The following is a 22,221-nucleotide window of genomic DNA, read 5'->3' on the forward strand; positions in this document are numbered from 1 at the left end:
TATTTTTGGGTCTTTACATAAAGTTTGTGTCTCGCAACTACGGTAAGCAGTCACCAACTTCATTTTCCCCCGTAGAAGAAGAAGCGCTTCTTCTTATTCTACGGTAAGCAGCCGTAGAAGGGGGAAAACGAAGTCGGCGTAGTTACCGTAGTTGCGAGACATGTTGTGGCTCAATATTGGTCCATATATAAGGCGCACTGGATTATAAGGTGCACTGTCAGCTTTTGAGGAAATTGGAGGTTTTTAGGTGCGCCTTATAGTGCGGAAAATACGGTAATATAATAATTGCAGCCCCCAGAAGAAATCACAAGAAGTCTGACGCTATTTTTAGCTTTTATTACCAATCTTATGATAACGAACAACAGCACAAGTCCAACAGGTTTTACCTCCCATAAAACACTTTTGTCTCCTTGAGTCTTTGCTTGCCCGCCGGACACACAGCAACGCTTCGTCATTCTCCGCCAATCACCTTTCAGGCACGGACGGTGTGTTTGTAAGCATGGGAAAAACTGGCATCAAATCCAAACCACACAAATATAAAACATTAACATTAACTGGTCGTTACAGTATGAATTGATATGTATAGCTTAATATTTGCGCACTATTGACAAGTGACTTGACCACCGAAAAAACACTTCGATCACCAAAAACCACGCTATCAAAACCGGATTTGTCTGGAGCGTTGTCAGCATGTCTGTAATGTGGACGTGAATTTTATATATATATATATATATATATATATATATATATATATATATATATATATATATATATATATATATATATATATATATATATATATATACACATATATTAGGGATGTCCCGATCCGATATTTGGATCGGATCGGCCGCCGATATTTGCCAAAAAATGCGTATCGGCAAGGCATGGGGAAATGCCGATCCAGATCCAGTTTAAAAAAAAAACTCCGGTCCTTGTTTTCCAACGCACCGATTTAAATAATACATTCCACTTTTCTGCTGCTCCCTAATTTCCGTTCCGCATTTTCCAGCACACCTTCAACACATCCACAGGTCTGTGGATTCTCACGCAGTTGCTTTTAGCTGCTGGCATTACACGACAGACTCTTCTCACTCTTTTCTGTGTCTCCCTCTCACAGACAGCAAGCGCAACTTCTTACACACGTCACATACTGTCACGACACACGTCACATACGTATACGTCCTCTCCCAGCAGAGAGGTAGCAGCATGGCTAACGTTAGCTGTGATGCTAGCGCAGCCGTGTGACCAACGTTCCTTCTAAGGTGCGCGCCTGCGCAATTACGCACTGCTCAAGCGTCCTCTGCGCACGGCAATTATATGCCACGCACAACATCAAATAAAAAAAAAAGCGCATAACAATTTTCGACACACGGACACGACAGAGAAAACAGTTTTCGTCATCATTGTTCAAATATTGTAACGTCCGTCGAGACGCTTATCTCCATTCGGTGCCACACGTCCACACCATCAAAATGCCGAGGCAAAAATTTCCATATCAACACCGTATGAAAAAATGTGTGATTTTTTTAGTTGTGATTTCCTTCTCAGCATGAAAGTTTAAAAGTAGCATATATTAATGCAGTATGAAGAAGAATGTTTTAATGTAGACATGCAAGCCTTGAAAGAAAATTTTATTTTTAAGTTTATCCTTGAATAAACAGGTCAGTTTCTTGTTACCAACCGTTGTGTATTATTCAAACTCCCCTAATTCAGCTGGCTAGTTGTTATCAAGAGTACTAAAACCCTTTTCAACATGATTCTGACAACTAAGTAGGCTAAATAACTTTAAACTTTAATACATGCTCGGATAGGCCAGTATCGGTCACTATCGGTATCAGTCAGTATCGGTATCGGATCGGAAGTGCAAAAACAATATCGGTATCGGATCGGAAGTGCAAAAATCTGGATCGGGACATCCCTAATATATATATATTGCAGATATACCTGCGCGGACAGCCATCTACAAAATGTGCAAATCTTAAAAGGACAGTGGCGGCTTTGAAAAAAAGAAAACCCACTCTATGTTCCTAGAAGGAGTGTCGTCACAAAAGAGGAAATAACCAATATTGTGAAAAATGGTAAATCCAAGACCTCAACTGATTGCAACGAAATTGATATGAAAACAATAAAAAAGGTTATTGAAGAGATTTCAGAACCTTTAACATATATCAGCAATCTATAATTTCAAACAGGCAAATTCCAAGATAAAAAGAAAAGAGCAAAAATCGTACCGATGTATGAGACTGGAGACAAACACCAGTTTACAAACTACAGACATGTTTCTCTACTTCCACAATTTTCTAAAATCATTGAAAAACTGTTTAACAACAGATTAGACACATTCATGAATAAAAACAAAACACTCACAGACAACCAATACGGATACAGAGCCAACATCTCAACATCAATGGCGTTAATCGAAATAACGGAAGAGATCACAAATGCAATAGATAGTAAAGAATGTGCTGCTGCAGTGTTTATGGATTTAACAAAAACATTTGACACAATCAAAGCATCTTAATAAACAAATTACAACTGTTTGGCATTAGAGGGTTGGTCTTGAACTGGGTTAGAAGCTACTTAACCAACAGGAAGCAATACGTGAAGATAGGAGAACACACTTCCACAGAGCTAAAAATATCTTGTGGCGTACCTCAAGGATCAATACTCAGCCCAAAATTGTTCAAAGTCTATATAAATGACATTTGTGAAGTTACAAAGGACTTAAAGTTAGTATTATTTGCAGATGATACAACGGCATTTTGTTCAGGAGAGAACACACAGAAGCTAAAACAAATAACAGAAAAAATTTACAAATTAAAAAGATGGTTTGACAAAAACAGACAATCTTTGAATCTCAGTAAGACTAAAATAATGCTATTTGGTAACAGTAGAAGAGAAAGTCAAACATAAATACAAATAGACGGAGTAAATATTGAAAGGGTAAAAGAAAACACATTTTTGGGTGTAATAATAGACGATAAAATGAATTGGAAATCTCATGTAAAAAATATACAACATGAAGTAGCAAGAAACACGTCAATAATGAATAAAGCATAACATGTTCTAGACCAAAAATCACTTCATATTCTCTACTGCTCGCTAGTGTTACCATATCTGAGTTATTGTGTAGAAATATGGGGAAATAATTACAAATGTGCACTTCATTCACTAACTGTGTTACAAAAAAGATCAATTAGTTGGATATAGAGAACATACAAACCCTTTATTTATTGAATCACAATTATTGAAATTCAACGATTTGGTGCATTTGCAAACAGCTAAAAGTATGTATAAAGCAAACTATAACCTGCTACCCAAAAATGTACAACAATTCTTCTCAACAAAAGAGGAGAAATATAACCTTAGAGGAAAATCTAATTTAAAACATGTGTATGCTCGTACAACACTTAAAACCTTTAGTATATCAGTATGTGGAATTAAATTATGGAACGGATTAACCAAATAAATCAAACAAAGCACCAATATGATTCACTTTAAGAGACTGTTTAAACTACAAGTGTTCACAAAGTACACAGAACAAGAAACAAGAATTATGATGAACATCTTGAACCCTTTTTCCCCCCTTTTTTTATTTTTGAGACAAAGATTATTTATGTATTTTTTGTAAATATTTGTTTGCTTACTATGGTATATTATTTATTTGTTCACTGTTCTGTTACAGAGAACAAGGAATTTGGATAAAATTGCTCTGGTATGAAAAGGGGTAGGATTAAATAAGCTCTGATTCCCCTAGAGGGGGGGGGGGGGGGGGGGGGGGTTACCCACATATGTGGTCCTCTCCAAGGTTTCTCATAGTCATTCACAGCGACGTCCCACTGGGGTGAGTTTTTCCTTGCCCTTATGTGGGCTCTGTACCGAGGATGTCGTTGTGGCTTGTGCAGTCCTTTGAGACACTTGTGATTTAGGGCTATATAAATAAACATTGATTGATGATTCTTCCTACTCCTTTTCGGACGTGCTGTAATGAAACAACTGGAATTGTGTGATGCATTACGTTGTATCGCATGCATCGAAATAAACTGAAACTGAACTGAACTGAACTCGAGCAACAGCGCGAAGCAAGTGTGACGTCATGTTGGCTTCAGCCTCTTTAGTCAAGGGACATCGAGGGACAGAAGTAGAGTCTCTAAACACAAGTACATTCTATGTCTATGATAACACCAGAAGAAGATGCTTGATTTGTTGCTTGTTGCTTTTGATTTAAAAAAGTCATTAAAAGTCAGTAAACACTTGAAAAAAATCTCAACAAAAGTAGCAACAATTGAAAATATAGCAAAACGATAAAAAATATATATTATCATACTAATTCATAAAAACAGATTTGTTTTAAATGTATATATAATTTTTTTGAGCCTTTTTAAAGAAAATCATATCATCATAGCAAATTATGCAAATTACTCGATGATATCCATCTGACCCCGCCCATGACCACGTCCCCACTACCACAGGTATTGTGACAGTTGGGGGGAAATCCTGCATACATATACACATGCACACTGTTAACGCACTTTTTGTTTCTTTTTACGCATTGAAATCAGAAAGGACGAGCATTTCCGGAAGTCCGCGCGTCCCCAAGACGCATATTTTTTTATTTTTTACCGACCGTGCCTTCTCTTGGTCAAAACTCCGCTTTACATGTTTTTTTTATCGATTATCGCTTTCCGCCAGGGTTTTGTTTTGTTTATATTTGCCGAGTCAAATTTCCGTCCCCGTTTATTGCGTTTTTATTGGTTGACTTCAAAGTAATGAACTTTCCGGTACAATTTCTTAAATTTTGATTCGCCGAAAGTTTTATCAATCACAAATACTGCATTTGCGGTATTAGCACTCCCGCATGTTACTGTTTTTGTCATGGCGAGCAATAAACCCAAGAAGCGAAGCTTCAATGAAAAGTGTCCTCAGGAGCCACTTTTCAGCAAATGGCTCACTTATGAAGATGGAAATAAGTTTTGCACGCCATGTAAACGGGATAATAAAAAGAACACCTTTACGACCGGGTGCACTGATTTTCAAAGATCCAGCCTCACCAGGCACCAAGAAACATCATGTTACACCGTTCCTGCTTGTTGCCTCTCAGACCGTGGTCAAGCAGCGCAGGAGAGACGTTCCCTCCAGGGCCGAGGTATTGCTGGGGGTAACACCCTCCACTTTACCCAGCAGTGGGTCCCTACAGTTCCGCTCTTTGGTCGGAATGACAAGGTCATCGATGTCATGAAGTTGAGTGTGTCAAAATGCACACACAGCGCATACAAGCAATAACACCGTGGAGAGGAAGAATGGCAAAAAAACAACAATTCTACTGGTTCATAAAGAGGGTGCGTGAAGCGCAATATGTGGGCATCAAAACTAACGACAAGGGTGACGCTTTATACAAAGACGCTGCGCTGCAAGTGCTGCTTTAAAACATGCCTTGCCAGACGTCCCGATCCGTATTACCACCTTCAGAGTTTCCCCTAAACTTCTAAGATACCTGTAGGGCGGTGGGGGCATGGTTATGGCCGAGGTCACATGGACGTCATCGAGTTTTTTATATACAGGATATATATTAAGGCTGTCAAACGAATAAAATATGTAATCGCGATATCGCATTTTGTCCATCGTTAACTCAAAATTAATCGCGATTAATCGCAGATATACATCATTTTTCATCAATAATAAGCGTACCCTAGACAGATCATTTTCAAGTTTTAACACTATTAACAGGCAATTAATTTGCCTTAATGAAATGTATTTTAAACTTTAGGATTTTTTAAACAGCTCATCACAATAAGGACAAAAATGATTTAATGACAATAATAGTTTTTTAAATGCCTACTGTGTGTTGGTGTCTTGCCAGATTTTGTATTTTGTAGAAATACAGAATTTGTATTCCTGCTTTAGGAGAACTTGCATTCAGAGGAGAAGTTACTTTTCCATGTTTAAAATACAGTTTCACTTATAAATAACAGAAAATGTGGATTGTTATGATCATGCTTTGACTGTCGAAGATGTTTGGTATTATCCATCCATCTATTTTCTACCGCTTGTCCCTTTTGGAGTCTCAGGGGGGGCTGGAGCCTATACCAGCTGTAATCCGTGATATTTCTACCTGAATAAATACTTCTGATATTCTGTACACTACATGTTGTACAAGTTAATGGTCTTCATATTTCTGCATGAAAATGTTTGAACCTTCCCTATTCATTAATAGAATGTAATATTCAGCCTGCTAATCATTCTGTAATTGAGGACACAACCAGAACATGTTATAAGAGAATTTACACATATTCCTCAACTGATGTACTCACATTTCTTTAGGTGCAAATATCACAGAATAACATTACAAAACATCTCTGAATAACATTACAAAACATCTCTGACAGATATGGATGGGTACCTTTCACATTTAAATCGATACAGTACTCCTGGTACCTGGGAATCGATACCTATACTTAACGGTACCAATTTGTGGTACTTTTGTGTGTGTTCATGTGGTAAAAAATGTTTGTGTAATAATGAAATCTTAAAATTTTTAAATGTAACATATGTATTCAACTTTATCGATCTATCATCAAATATATCAAAACAATATCCAATTATTTGTATAGTAACATGTTTGCAATTGTTTTGCACATTTCTTCAATATAAAAACACTCAACTACAACACTGCAATGTTATTTTCTAGGGCTGCAATTAACAACTAATTTGATAATCGATGAATCTGTCGATTATTACTTCGATTAATCTATTAATAATCGGATAAAAGAGACAAACTACATTTCTATCCTTTCCAGTATTTTATTGAAAAAAACCCAGCATAATGGCACCATACTGGCACCATACTTATTTTGATTATTGTTTCTCAGCTGTTTGTAAATGTTGCAGTTTATAAATAAAGGTTTAGAAAAAAATAAAATAAAATATAAAAATAAAATATAAAAAAATAAAAAAGTAGCCTCTGCGCATGCGCATAGCATAGGTCCAACGAATCTATGACTAAATTAATCGCCAACTATTTGTATAATCGATTTTAATCGTTTTAATGGATATGGAAAATAATTGGGCTGCAACAATTAGTTGCAGCCCAATTATTTTCTTAGTATTGCACAAAATAAAAGCTGGCTCCGTGTATTCCTTTCTTTTTCCGTCTGGAAAATATGTGGATGGAGGCAAGTAAGGCCATTAAGTTCAAAACTAATAAGGATGGAGTAAAAATTAAAAACCAATTGTTTTTTTCAAAAGTATTAAACTACAAATGAAAGTGAAGCAAAAACTTTACATTATCATAAAGTATAGTACAAGGAACCAAGCTGATTATAATTATTGCAAGCTAAAACGCAAAGCTAATGTATTCTTTATTATATTTTACCTGGAGCGGACGTAGAAGATGATGATGTCGCTGCTATCGTTACTCAATGTTTCTGCAATTTCTTCCCCCGTGTTGTTGGCTGCAGCCGAGTCGCTAAAGGTGCCAAATGCAGGAGTTGCAGCTGTACATCTAACTTGGCTGCACTCTTCAGCCATGAGAAAAATATTGTGTCTAACCTCAGATTGGAAGTAGTCCCGCCACTTGCCTTGATTTTTACATCACAAATACTGCAGCGAGCGTAATCTGCATCGGCATCACATTTGGAAAAGATGAGCAGCACTTTAGAGGGTTTTCTATTTGGCATGGTTGGGTTTTTGTCATGAAACATTGATGGGTTGCAAGATTACCAAGAGCATGTCCGCTTCGAAATCACCTGTTTTCCTCTCAAAACATGGCACCGCTGCATCCTACGTGAATCTATGCCCGGTAGTATCAGCTGGTTTCGGTGGGGGCCAGAAAAGTACCGGATCCAGTGCCCATCCCTTTTAACAAAGCATGATCGAAGTGTGAGACATTTTTATTTTGTAAATGTAGTTAAACCGGATGTATAGCGTAGCGCTTTTATTTTGAAGCCGGAAAAGTGATTGGTTTGAGAAAGTCTCTTGACATGTTTTGATGTCGGATCGACTTTTTGCAATAAAAAAAATTGTCTCGTTTCGACTTCATTTCATTTCGTTTCATTTCTGTTGAGCATTTATGTCATCTTACATACTAAATCAGTCACGGTAACAATCTAAATGTTATGTTATCACTGCACCTTAACCGTAATCTGAACACTGAAATAAAGCACCACCCGCCGAACAACACGCGCACCAGGCATTTGCTGCAGGGATGTTGACTCTTCTCACAGCAAAAAAAAAAAGAAGAGTCCTTTCTTGTCGGGAGAACAACTTGCCTTGGCTTTAAATCAGATATTTCCATAAGGTTGACTTTCCTTTGTCCAATTCTGCTCGCTTGTGGCTCATGAACAACAACTGTACTGCACCCATCAAGGGACAGAAATGGAGTCTCTAAACAAGAGTATATTTTATAATAACACCAGAAAAAGATGCTAGATTTGTTGGTAGTCGTTTTTAATAAAAAATAAATTAAAAGTCTATAGACACTAGAAACAGTCTCAAAGTACATTGTACAATAAGCAGCCACAATTGAAAATATGGTAAAAAGATATAAAAATATATCCATTTTCTACCGCTTGTCCCTTTTGGGGTATAAACGTATATGTTAATACTAATTAATAATGACTGATTAGGGCAGAGGTCACCAACCTTTTTGAAACCAAGAGCTACTTCTTGGGTACTGATTAATGCGAAGGGCTACCAGTTTGATACACACTTAAATAAATTGCCAGAAATAGCCAATTTACTCAATTTACCTTTAACTCTATGTTATTATTAATAATTAATTATATTTATCTTTGTGGAAACACTGATCATCTTAATGATTTCTCACAATAAATATATATAGAAACAGATAAATATCAATATGCAACACTTTATTTTTATATTTTCTCTAAGTGCACAATTTTCAAATTGAACATTTTCAAATGATCACTTCTAAGACAGTCTTGTGAAATCACAATATCCCATTTTAACTAGCTAGCCACTAACATTTTTTAACAAATCATGAATTACTTTGCACCATACACTGAAAGGGTGTTTTATTGTTTGTGCTATTGCGCCGTCTTTTGGACGAGTTCGCACTTTTAGTGCTTTCAACAGGAAGTAGAAGTGCCGTTGGGTCTTCTCGTCGTCCGTAGCGGTTCTACTCATATGTATATTTATTTTATCATTCCAAGCAACGTTTGTAAGTTTTACAGTATAGCTAAAACAATTCTTACTTACTAAACTGTCCCATTTGTGATGTCTGTAGGTGTGTTTTCGTGCATGTATGTACTTGCTATTGGAATGTAATGACGCTAGTGTCATTAGCATTAGCTAATATGCAAACAAATTTCCGAGCGTCTGTGTTAGTATTAATATTAACTTACAACAATATTTTTTTGTATTTTTTCAGTTTCACAAATTCCTCAGTAAACTCACCAAGACGTCACCGTGGACTTATTTAGTCCGTTCAGCTGATTGGAGAGCTAGCTTCCGCAGCAAGTGGGTCCATGATGATGACTTCTGTTTTGTTTGATCATCCGTTTTACTGCTGTGTTACAGGCACCATTTGGAAATACTTAAGGTATTTAAATAAACATTTACAGTTTTTTTCTGTGTAAATAAGTCATTTCGGAACATATATATCTGCAGCTTTTAGATCATTTTTTGTACGATTTGAACAACTATTAAAAATGGAAATGAACAGAAAGCTGCATCCCTTACATGTTCTGTTTTTGGCCCTTGGTGGAAAAGGTTTGCACACCCCTTTGCTATACATTTTATTCTTCAATTTAGCAACTGCTGATCAGTCCTAAAAACTTACCAATAAGTGTGTAATAAAAATGGGATTCAGTATTTGTTGAAAGTCACGTATAGCAGTGGAAAAAAAAACAGCAAGAGCGCTCTGTAACACAGCAGAAACACTCTCTGCTTTCTAAAATAGAATACTTTTCTCCACCCACCAATACGTAACAGTACAGTATGCTTAAAATAGTGATGAAAAAATTAAATCACTCATTGGAGTGGTTGTCGCACAGCATTTTGTATAATAGGAGTTTGTGTAAATCTACATGTACGTAAGATTAAGTTAAAAAAACATAGCAACATCACATTTGTGAAGAAGAAAAACGTTCTATTTTCAGTAATATAATCGAAATAGGAGTGTGGATGCAAGGACACAACACAGAATAAAAGTAAAGCTTTTCTCTTTGACATTTTGTGATCATTAATGTTGAGTTATCTACATGTATATGCCAGACTCTCTCTCAGCTTACAAGAGAGAAAGCCAAAGAATAAGCAAAACACACAGTACATATGATTTAACGCTCCGAAATAATAAAATAATAAAAGGGGGTCATATTGTGATTTTTTTTTCTACATTCAAAACACTTCCTTGTGGTCTACATACAATGTAATGATGGTTGTTTGGTCAAAATTCTGCATGGATTATGTTTTACAGACCATCTTCAAACCGCTTTCTGACCATCTCTTCAGGATGTGCCATTTTGTGGGCGGTCTTATTTACGTGCCTGCACTTCAACTGTGCCTTCAACCCGTCAGCCATGTTGTACTTTTTAGCGCTTCCATATTGGGTCTACTGACAGATATAAGTTAGAAGTATACGCTACCAAGTATTAGAAATGGCAAAAACGGAGGATGCATGTGCATGTATGAGCAAGTCTGCCCCACAACAAGAGGATGGAGAAAAAGAAGGAGATTATTGACTACAGCCAAGGCCGACTTAACCTAAGGAGGAGCAGAGGAACTTTGGACCCCCCTGCCCAAACCATGCCCTAAAAAATCATGATTTCACTCAACATTCATCCATCCATTTTCTACCGCATGGGTAAAGTTAGCTGTGGCAGGTGGTGCAAGCGGAGCCGTGCGAGTGGTAACACGAGAGAGAGAGAAGGTGCCAATCTGGTAACAAATGGAGGAAGAATAATTAATTCCCAAGAAAAACAGCACGGGGTCCATCGTCTGGCAGTGGTTTGCTGTGTTAAAGCGGAAAGATGTTGAACAGACAACCGTAATATGTAAAGTATGCGGCAAAAGCGTTGCTACAAAAAGTAGCAGCACTACTAATTTGTAGCATTATTTGAAAAGTCACCCACTAGAGAATGGAGAGTGCTTAAAACTCTGCATGTCAACATCTCCGGCCGGTGCCACAGCCAACAAAATGCCGAAGCAACCAGCACTGACCCAATTGAGCCTATAGTCTTCCATTTCCACATCAACACTGTATGAAATAAATAGTCAAAAACAGGAGATAACTGAGATAGGCTCCAGCGCCCCCCCGCGACCTCGAAGGGAATAAGCGTTAGGAAATGGATGGATGGATGGAGGAGATAACGTCCGCAGTAACCTACCACTTAGGACTTACACTATTTGATTTCCTATTATGCAGCTAATTTTTATTTGACAGTTATTTAAATATCTTGTGTGACATCATGCACAAAAGTGCACTTTATCTGTTTTTAACTATTGTAGTGGCGTTCTGTACAAAAAGTGCACTTTAATTTAGTGTTGTTTTGATATGTCATCTTAGTGACATCATGCACAAAGGTGCACTAATAGCTTGTTTTAAAATGTCTCTGACAATCTTGCACTTTCTGTTTTGAAATGACATGAATGTTTGTGCCACTGCTTAATAACTGTTTAATAAACACAGTTTTGGAAAATTGACTAAGTTGTGATTTCCCTCTCTGCATGAAAGTTTAAAATGAGCATATATTAATGAAGTATGAACAAGAATGTTTTAATGTAGACACATAGAATCATCATACTGGTGTGATTATATGTATCAAGTGTTCATTCAAGGCTAAGGCAAAATATCGATATATATATTGTGTATCGTGACATAGCCTAAAAATATTGAGATATTAATTAAAGCGCCATATCGCCCAGCCCTATTTCACAGCATCAATATTAACACATTAATCTTTTTAAGAATTGTTTTAAACGTGTAAACATTTCTAATGCAGTCCTAAAGGGTAAAAAAAAGTTGGGATACCCAAAGCCTTACTATAAATATGCAAGTCTTTTGAGATATGCTGACTTTATCTGTATATATTTACCTTACCACTTCAGAAGTATTCTTCTTTCGAGAATCTAAATGTCAAGACACCCTGCAATCAACACCTTGTTTCACTTGTCCTTCACAGTACTTGGTAGCACCTCCAAAACCCTCAAATCTAAACTCCAAACATCCCATGCAAGCTCGTCAGATTACTTCTAGACCTCCACCCCAGATCACACCTCACTCCTACCCACTTTTTCAAAGTGGGCTGGCTCAGGGTGGAGAACAGAGTAAAACAACTTGCACTGAGCCTGGTCTATAAAATCCGCTACACCTCCCTGACACCGAAGTACATGTCAAACCACAACACCAGAGGGAGCTCCACTAACCACGTTAAACCCAGATTCCGATCTAACAAAGGTCTTAAGTCATTCTCTTACTATGCCACATCAATGTGGAATGCGCTCCCAACATGTATAAAAAAAAAAGGGTATCTCTATCCTTCTTCAAAACCGCAATAAAAGTACACCTCCAGGCAACTTCAACCCTAAACTAACACCCTCCACGGATTGTTAATAATCAATTGTAAATAATCAAATGTAGATACTTTTTCTTATGCCTTCTGATCTCTCTCTCTCTCTCTATGTCCACTACTTGCTGTACATATCCTACCAAGTCAGACCTACACTGTTTCAATATCCATTTCTCTGTTCTCAATTGTTGATGACTGATGATAACAACCAAACCTAACCCCTCTCCACACCCCGGATTGTAAATAATGAAAATAATTCAATGTATATACCCTGATGATTATCTTGTGTGATGACTGTATTATGATGATAGTATATATCTGATAGTATATATCTGTATCATGAATCAATTTAAGTGGACCCCGACTTAAACAAGTTGAAAAACGTATTCCATTTAGTGGTCAATTGTACGGAATATGTACTGTACTGTGCAACCTACTAATAAAAGTCTCAATCAATCAAAAAAAACCACAGCATGGAATGCCTGTGCAAGTTAGGTGTGCTATGATAACAAGGATACCAAGGAGTTGGTATGACAAAGTTCCTCCAATCGCTTGAATAAACCTGAGTTTGGGCCAATCACAGGAGCTCAAACCATAGATCACACTTCATAATTAATACAGAGCAAACACAATAAAGTGGGTCATAGCAACAACAGAAGAGGAACTATAGCGTGTTTATGTTCACTGTCACAACCTCGCGTGTTTATGCGCGAGACTGTTGCTGTTTAGGCTACCGCGCGCGACTTGAAACGCGGGAGTCGTGACAAGCTGAACCGTCCTCGGAATAACACGTCGGGGGGGAAAAACGTCAAAGTAACGTCGACGAGGACAAGAAGAGAAGGCGCCAACAGAGGAACTCACATCCTCGAACAGGGATCCAACGTTGGCGGTCACCAGCAGTATTCCCGTGCCTGGCGTGGCTGTCAGCTTCTCAGCCATTCTCTCTCTCGCAGGTGAGTGGAGGACTTGGACGGCGAAGTTCCCAGGTGACGGGGGGGGGGGAGAATAAAACCAGCGACTGTCTCGCACAACTGCCTTAAAACACGGGGAATTTGTGAGTGAAGCCGGGGCTGCAGCTCGGCTGGAGCATACTTTTCAGCAGGAGCCGAGTGTGCTCTGCAGTGCAGTCAGTACAAGGTCCGCTGGCGACGGTGGTTCGCGTGCTGCTTCCTGCGCTACTTTCCCGCCTCCATCGCCAAACTTTCCGATTTAATCCACGGCCAGCGCCAATGGCTTCTGGTTCATGTCAGCCACGGAGCGTAGTCTTGCTTGGAACAGTGTAGAAGTGTCCCTCGTGAAGCAGGACTCCAACCACGGCCACTGCCTTCAGTGTTCGGAGGCGATAGGCTGGAGTCCCGCACTGCTGTGACGTCACTGTGCCAATGAGGAACCCGGGGCTCTCTTAAAGGAGCAGCGCATAGTAAACGCGGCTATTCCCTGTCTAATGCAAATAGGTCTACTAGATTTATTGGGTCCCATTCCGCAACCGTTCTTAAGAACAAGTTTTGTTCTCAGGCCCACTTACGAAGTTTTTAAGGAGATTTTTGTATTCACCCACAAACTACATCAAACCCAGATTCCGATCTAACAAAGGTCTTAACTAGGGATGTCCGACATCGGCCTGCGCCCTGCCGATATTATCGGCGATAAATGCGTTAAAATGTAATATCGTAAATTATCGGTGTCGGGTTTTTTTATTATCGGTATCGGGTTTTTTGGGTTTTTTTTGTTTGTTTTGTTTTTAATTAAATAAACATAAAAAACACAAGATACACTTACAATTAGTGCACCAACCCAAAAAAACTCCCTCCCCCATTCACACTCATTCACACAATAGGGTTGTTTCTTTCTGTTATTAATATTCTGGTTCCTACATTATATATCAATATATATCAATACAGTCTGCAAGGGATACAGTCTGTAAGCACACATGATTGTGCGTGCTGCTGGTCCACTAATAGTACTAACCTTTAACAGTTAATTTTACTAATTTTCATTAATTACTAGTTTCTATGTAACTGTTTTTATATTGTTTTACTTTCTTTTTTATTCAAGAAAATGTTTTTAATTTATTTATCTTATTTTATTATTATTTTTAAAAAGTACCTTATCTTCACCATACCTGGTTGTCCAAATTAGGCATAATAATGTGTTAATTCCACGACTGCATATATCTGTTGATATCGGTATCGGTTGATATCGGTATCGGTAATTAAAGAGTTGGACAATATCGGAATATCGGATATCGGCAAAAAGCCATAATCGGACATCCCTCGTCTTAACTCATTTTCCTTCTATGCCACATCAATATGGAATGCACTCCCAACAGGTGTAAAAGAAAGTGCATCTCTATCCTCCTACACTGTTTCAATGCCCATTTCTTTGATGATGCAATTGTTGATGACTGAAGTGCTGATATCAACCAAACCTAACCCCCCACCCCCTCCCTCCGAATGGACTCCTCTTAGGAAATCACTTAGGAAGAAAGATAGGAGGAAAAGTTAGGAACTTATTGCTGAATGGGCCCATTGTACGCATCATTGAAGAGAGGACTAGAAATGAACTAAGATCATTGCCGCTTTATCTAATCTGTATGTGAGGATGTAAATATCCAGATGTATGCAGATGACAAGGGTTATTTATACTTGGGGAAAGGACGCTGAAACGGTTGGCAAAAAACATACAGCAGCCATGGAGAAGGTGGCAAGATGGCTTCATGACTATAGTCTTACATTAAACATTAAGAAAACAACAACAATGTAATTTGTAAACAAACATAACATGTCATCCTTTCCATATATAACTGTTGATAAGGAAATAATACAAAATGTTAGTGAATATCGTTACCTGGGTGTCATTCTAGACCCAACACTTGGCTTTAAAAAACATATCAAACAGGTGTGCCAGAGTCTTAAAAACAACATAAAAATGTTCAAATGTATCAGGAATTCGTTAACATTGGACGCAGCTAAAACTTATTTTAATGCAATGATTATGTCTTGTTTTTATTATTGTATAACATGTTGGTCCCAGGCAAGCAAAATGACACTGAAGCCATTGGAAACTTTGCAAAAAAGAAAATCGCTCAAAATCCTTGACCGAAAACCACAACACCACCATCACTGTTTAGTTCTCCAAAAATATAGACTGTTAAAATTTGCTAACATTGAAAGATTAGCATCAATAAGAATGGCCCATCGAATCCTAAATAACACTGCACCAGCGCCACTTAAGCACTGTGTCCAGTTTACATCTGCTGTGACAACTAGAAACAGACGAGCCTCCACCGGGGGGCATGGTAGCGTACCCAGATGTAAAACATATTTTGCACAATCAGCCTTTTCATATAAAGCGATAAAGGAATGGAACGACCTCACAACAAACTTGAAAAGTCTAACAGATTACTCTTCATTCACAATTGAAGTTAAAAAGTGGCTTTGGAGCAATCAAAGCTGCTCACACTGTCACTGAGGTTGGCACTATGATTGACACATCCACTTAATGTGTATTATATTTATCCATGAGAGCATTTTGTGGTAAGCTGTGAGGTGTGTCTGTTAAAACATGTTTGTGTTTTACAAATGATGAAAGATGTGAACAAGAGCATGTATTGTGTACGTGTTATGATGTAAATGAGGTGTGATTGTATTGTATAATAAGTATGTGTCAATGAAAGGGCATTTTATGACTTTTCTTAATTTGATTACATGTTATAGTATGATTTTATAGTTATAATTTTATTGCATGATTTTTGTATCCCTTTAATTTAGGTAGCCAGGGACTGCAGATGGAAATCAGTTATTTAGCTATAATCTTGTACAGAACATATCTGTCTTTGAGCTTAATGTTTATGTGCATTGTCCCTTCAAATAAAGACTAAACTAAACTAATGTAGTCATCTTTTTAAGCCAAAATCTAATCTAATGGTCAATGGTCTGAAAGGCCAAAGTGCCATAATAACAAACTTTAGGCATGGCTTGATAATGTGGCGATACTGAGTCAACAGATGGCCAGGGGCGCTCCAGCTCTGGAGGATGCTTTTTGCCACTACTAGTTTGTCAGCTCATTGAAACAGGCATGAGCGTCATCCCATACTAGAGCTGGGCGATTAATCAAAAACTTTTCAAAAATGACATTTAAACCTTCAACTTAACTCCAAGGTTTCTCATTGTATCCCATTGGGTTGAGTTTTTTCTTGCCCTGATGTGGGATCTGAGCCAAGGATGTCGTTGTGGCTTGTGCAGCCCTTTGAGACACTTGTGATTAAGGGCTATATAAATAAACTTTGATTGATTAATTGAAGGCAAAGCTCTCAATTTACCGGTCGATCTACGTTCCCATCCTCACCTATGGTCATGAGCTTTGGGTCATGACCGAAAGGACAAGATCACGGGTACAAGCGGCCGAAATGAGTTTCCTCCGCCGGGTGGAGGGGCTCTCCCTTAGAGATAGGGTGAGAAACTCTGTCATCCAGGAGGAGCTCAAAGTAAAGCCGCTGCTCCTCCACATCGAGAGGAGCCAGATGAGGTGGTTCGGGCATTTGGTCAGGATGCCACCCGAACGCCTCCCTAGGGAGGTGTTTCGGGCACGTCCGACCGGTAGGTGGGCACGGGGAAGACCCAGGACACGTTGGGAAGACTATCTCTCCCGGCTGGCCTGGGAACGCTCCGGGATCCCCCGGGAGGAGCTGGACGAAGTGGCTGGGGAGAGGGAAGCCTGGGCTTCCCTGATTAGGCTGCTGCCCCCGCGACCCAACCTCGGATAAGCGGAAGAAGATGGATGGATGGATGATTAATTGATTGAGTAAAACAATTCCTTGTGGTCTAGATCAGTGGTTCTCAAACATTTTACACCATTCACTCAGAAAACACTTGGCTATCCAAGTACCACCATAATGACCAACATTAAAATACAGTAGTGTAGTATGCCTAAGTATTCATTCAAAATGTATCATCTAGACAGGTAACACAAGTCTTGTGCAAAATCAGTCTGCATCCCAGTGAGAGCAGACGTTTTATAGTGAGTGATTGTTTTATTATGTTCGTAGTTTGTATTTCTTGTTTAGCCCTCAGTACTACTCCTACATGATGGTTTAGCGTTTTACAGTAGCTGGATCTGCTTAGCACCCAGAGTGCAAACTCCACACAGAAATACCCCGAGGCCAGGGATCGAGCCCAGGACCTTCTTCTTGTGAGGCACACGCACTAACCCTTGTATCACCATGCTGCCCCACAGAGGACAGTTGATAACACGTTGACAAATGTTAACAACTATTTCCAACTACACTAGTGCCGCAAGACACGATGGGATGCCTGAAATAGTCTTGTGTCACAAGTCCATATATTTGCACAAAGGTATTTGGTTTCTGACAAAAATCAGCTGCTTTATTGTTGCAGCTGTCGCATATATACAAGACAGTGATACAGCTCTGTTACTATTTCCATGGCCAGCTTATCAGCCAAACATTCTGTTTCCGTCTGTGTGTTGCTACTTTCCACTAACACCAATTGATGTATTTTTGTTGTTTTTCGATGAATTTATGACTACTGAATGTGAGTTTAGGACACAATGCATGTATAATTGAAGCTGGTTCAACACAAAGTGGGCTGTCCTGAACTAGTTTTAACATGGTGTGTTACAGAGTTAAACCATAACTGACATTTCTGTGATGTGATTCATCCTTCCATGGACCAAAATTTAAATATTTGCATGGTGTAAACAAAATATTTCCAAAACGAATTTTGAGACACTTCAGCATATTTTGTGAGACATGGATTAATTTTACAGATTTCTCTTTTCTTGTAATAACACCACAGACCAGACCAGAGTTGGCAACAACAACAAAAAGTGCCAATAGCAATAGAACTTAACATTTAACTTATAACCATGACAATATAGCTTTCTTATTAGATAACATTATTGTGTGTTTTTGTTGTTGTTGTTGTTGTTGTTGTTTGTTGTTTATCGAACAGTAAAATTGTTTCACTTACCATGTTTAAGAAGCATCTTGAATAAAATTGACTGGCCTTGTTGTTACACTTGACCTCTTATCCATGTTGATCATTATTCAATACACTGATAATAAAGATTAGTTATGATGCTTCATGTCAAATTTATCATGTGAAACTCAACATGTGGCCTCATTTAAAGATCATCAGACATGCTTTTCATGCAGACTCATCAGAGCTCCCCTGGTGATTCTAAGGAAGCCTGAAACCAAAAATAACTCACTTCAGCGAAAGGTATCTGGAGGTCAACTGCTTAGGGCAGGAATATGACAAACCGGATACCAGCACAATGAGCTCCTGATGAGGACAGATGCGGCAAACAGAAATATTAAGCTCTCTGTAATGATTAGGTTTAAAAGATGCAGCGTGTTTTGGTTACCAGTGACGTAGTGGAATGTGATGAACAAACGTTTTAGGTTTTTACTTTGATTTTGTGAGATTGGCAGCAGATCTAGCTGTGCTAAACAATGGCTCCTGAATTTGTCACGGGAATACCATCAGCATGTGTGTGCATGCAATAAGACATCAAGGAAGGGGAGTAGCTCAGTGATTACTACTAAGTACAACGCATGTGCTCACAGCTGTCTTTGGCATTGGAGTGTTAGTGTACGTGTGTGTGTGTGTGTGTGTGTGTGTGTGTGTGTGTGTGTGTGTGTGTGTGTGTGTGTGTGTGTGTGTGTGTGTGAGAGAGAGAGTGAGAGAGAGAGAGATGCTTGACAATTATGTAATGTGCAAATCCAATAAAATAGTAGTTTATTATACAAAATGTGCTTTTGTGTGTAGATTTGGGTGGTGTAACTCTACTCTTGAATCCCTGCACACAAAAATGTGAACATTTGTCACAACACGCACTCCTACTGTGACACCTGTGCTATTATATTTCTGACAAATACACCCCATGGTGGTGCTGTTAAACACCAAAGTTAGACTCTATGGGTCGGATTGACTGGAACATTTCAAAAAATGTGCATCCCATCAGGGGGGTGTCAAGACCATGTCTGTAAAATGTTAGCAAAACTGGTTTGCATGGGCTCATTCGGGACTTAGCAAAATTATTTCCCATAACGCCATTAAACATTTGTCTAATGATTATAAAACGTTGAGGATATCTGTATGACTACGTTTACACTGCAGGCCAAAGTGGCCCAAATCTGATTTTTTTCCAGCTGACTGTTTACACAGCAAGTAAAATGTGAGCTTTATCAGACTCCTGTGTAAACGTGCCCAGACCCCAATGTGGCCCCAATTTGGCCTCGACATCACTTGCATGTGCAGTTTGATAATGTAAAAACAAAGGAAGTTGACCAGAATCAGTAAATGAACAAGGAAGTCGCTACTACAAACTTTGTAGTACAAAATAAAATAAAAGTCGCCACCATTGATATGGTCACCACACCTTAAAAAATAGTGTTTTTATGTGAAAATAAATTAAAGTAATACAATATATGCATGGATGTATATAGTGTATTATTATTGAGAGGGTTCTAATCTTTTTATGGCTGTTAAAAAGAGGCACAGACATCAGCGTGTATTGACGTTAGCTTTATTTTTCAACCCATATGTAAGCAAATGCACCACAGCGTCATTTCCGGTCCATCAACAATCACTATTTCTTTGGAATCAAAGTATATATTCATATATTACATATAACCTAGGATTTGTGCACTTTTGACTAGTGATGCAGCGAAAATTTGGATGTCGAAAATAGATTTTGCTGACCGAACCCGGATGTTGTGATGAAATATCCACTTCCTGTTGCATTGCGTTTCGACTGAAGTCAAATTTGAAAAGATCAAACTCCAATCGGATTTGGACTACCTCCTGATGTGGCCTGAATCTGATGCGAAAAAAACAAACAGATTTGAAGCACTTTGAAGCGTTTAGACTGGCAAAAGAATCTGATCTGTGTCACTATGCAGTGTAAACAAGGCCTATTATATTTACAAGCATGTTTTTCAAAACACTTTGTGACCACAAAAGTCATTAAACATTCAAGACATATGACTCTGCTGTACGTCAGCGTCAACATTCACTACATGAACTGTTTGAGTAGTTTTTTTCCTTACAGATTTACAACGATCAAAGTTCCCTTCAAATAAACAGGGTTGATTGTTTTTATCAGAGGACCAGTCAATTATTTTGTTTACTATTAATTGCTCAAGGTGAATTAGCCTGAGTGTTGCCGCTGGTTTTTATTCAATGTGGTTTATTGCATGTCCTATAGTATGATCACAATTATAAGCAAACCTGCCAACTAATAAAAATAATACTTTTGACTTCATCATCATCTTCAAGTAGCTTAATTTTGCCAATGATCCCAGTCAGCTAGTTTGTCCTTGCCTAGAAGTCTAGCATGCCTCCACTACACAACTTCCATTCCTACTAATTAAACAGCTTAAGGGCAGAACAAGTGGAAATACTCCTAAAAATAACAGGACAAATATGTGTGGAAGTCTGTGCACACAGATAACAGTGAAGGCAACGTGTTCCTTGAGGGTCAGTAAATACTACACCATTAGTTACAGGCAGGATATCCCAGAGGGAAATCTAAAGACTGTGTGTGTGAGTGTGTGAGTGTGTGTGCTGATAAAAAGGTTCTACACACTGGCCAGAAGCTCCGCCTTCTGCACTCTGGGAAATGGAAAGCATTTTTTTGTTGGAATTCCAGACTGCAAGCAAGTGTGCACTTTGACCCCAATGTCACCACAACTTAAACTGCTTGTCTAAAAATAGAAAAACCTGAAAATAATCTTGCATTCTTGTTTCGCGTAAGGAGCAGCTGTGAAATGGTTAAGACCAACTTTTGTCTTCTACTCTAAGCCTACTCGCATAGACCTGTTGTCTTGAAAAGTATTCAGATATGTTAAATGTCTCAGAAGCAATATTTTCATACTATTTGAATACATTTGCAAACAAGTCTGGGACAATTACACACCCCATAGAATTTCCATTTATGTAAACAGTCTACAATAATCAAGTGATCTTCTTTAAATGCATTATTACTGTCCCATGTCTCCGGGAGATTCATGTTCATTTCGAAAGTCACAAGAGAGATTGCCAACAGAACTAATGTCTAATGTTAATTGTTCCCTCAGTTTTCAACTGATGAAAAAAAAACAAGTTTGCATTCAATGTCACAAATTAAGTCATGTTTCTATCAAAAGGTAAAATAGAATTTAGTTTATCCCTTTGGATTAGTAAACACCAGGGATATGCCGATCAACCCTTTGAGACACTTGTGATTTAGGGCTATATAAATAAACTTTGATTGATTGATTGATTCATTGATTGAACCATAGTTTTTTCCCGGTTATAAGCCGATTTGTTTTTGATTGCCATTGCCAATTAATACCTTTTAATGCTGATCACAAACTCCAATCCCCTCTGGCTGATATTGTAGTCTTCCAAGTAGCTAATTAAGTGTCTCCATACAGAGTGTAGAGCCGCTCCCCTAAGCTAAGTAAATTAAGTGAAGTAAATTATATTTATCTAGCGACTAGTGACTCAAAGCGCTTTACATAGTGAAACCCATTATTTACATCTTGAAGCTACATTTAAACCATTGTCGGTGGCACTGGGAGCAGGTAGGTAAAGTGTCTTGCCCAAGGACACCACGCAGGACTCGAACCTGGAACCCTTGAGCTGCTGACACGGCTGTTCTACCAACGGATCCACGCTGCCCC

General features: G+C 38.4%; 1 protein-coding gene across 2 annotated transcripts in view; it reads right to left on the reverse strand.

Moving 5' to 3' along the window:
• Nucleotides 1-13,863, reverse strand: part of inpp5a (inositol polyphosphate-5-phosphatase A) — a 408,597-nt gene extending 394,734 nt beyond the window's left edge. For both annotated transcript variants that reach the window (XM_061962827.1, XM_061962834.1), the window contains exon 1: nt 13,392-13,863. In XM_061962827.1, the coding sequence (XP_061818811.1) occupies nt 13,392-13,469 (78 nt within the window). In that variant the 5' untranslated portion in view covers nt 13,470-13,863. The remainder of the gene's footprint in view (nt 1-13,391) is intronic.
• Between the last annotated feature and the right edge of the window lie 8,358 nt (nt 13,864-22,221).

Source organism: Nerophis lumbriciformis, linkage group LG02 (assembly GCF_033978685.3).
Source record: "Nerophis lumbriciformis linkage group LG02, RoL_Nlum_v2.1, whole genome shotgun sequence".
In the NCBI taxonomy this organism is placed as follows: Eukaryota; Metazoa; Chordata; class Actinopteri; order Syngnathiformes; family Syngnathidae; genus Nerophis; species Nerophis lumbriciformis.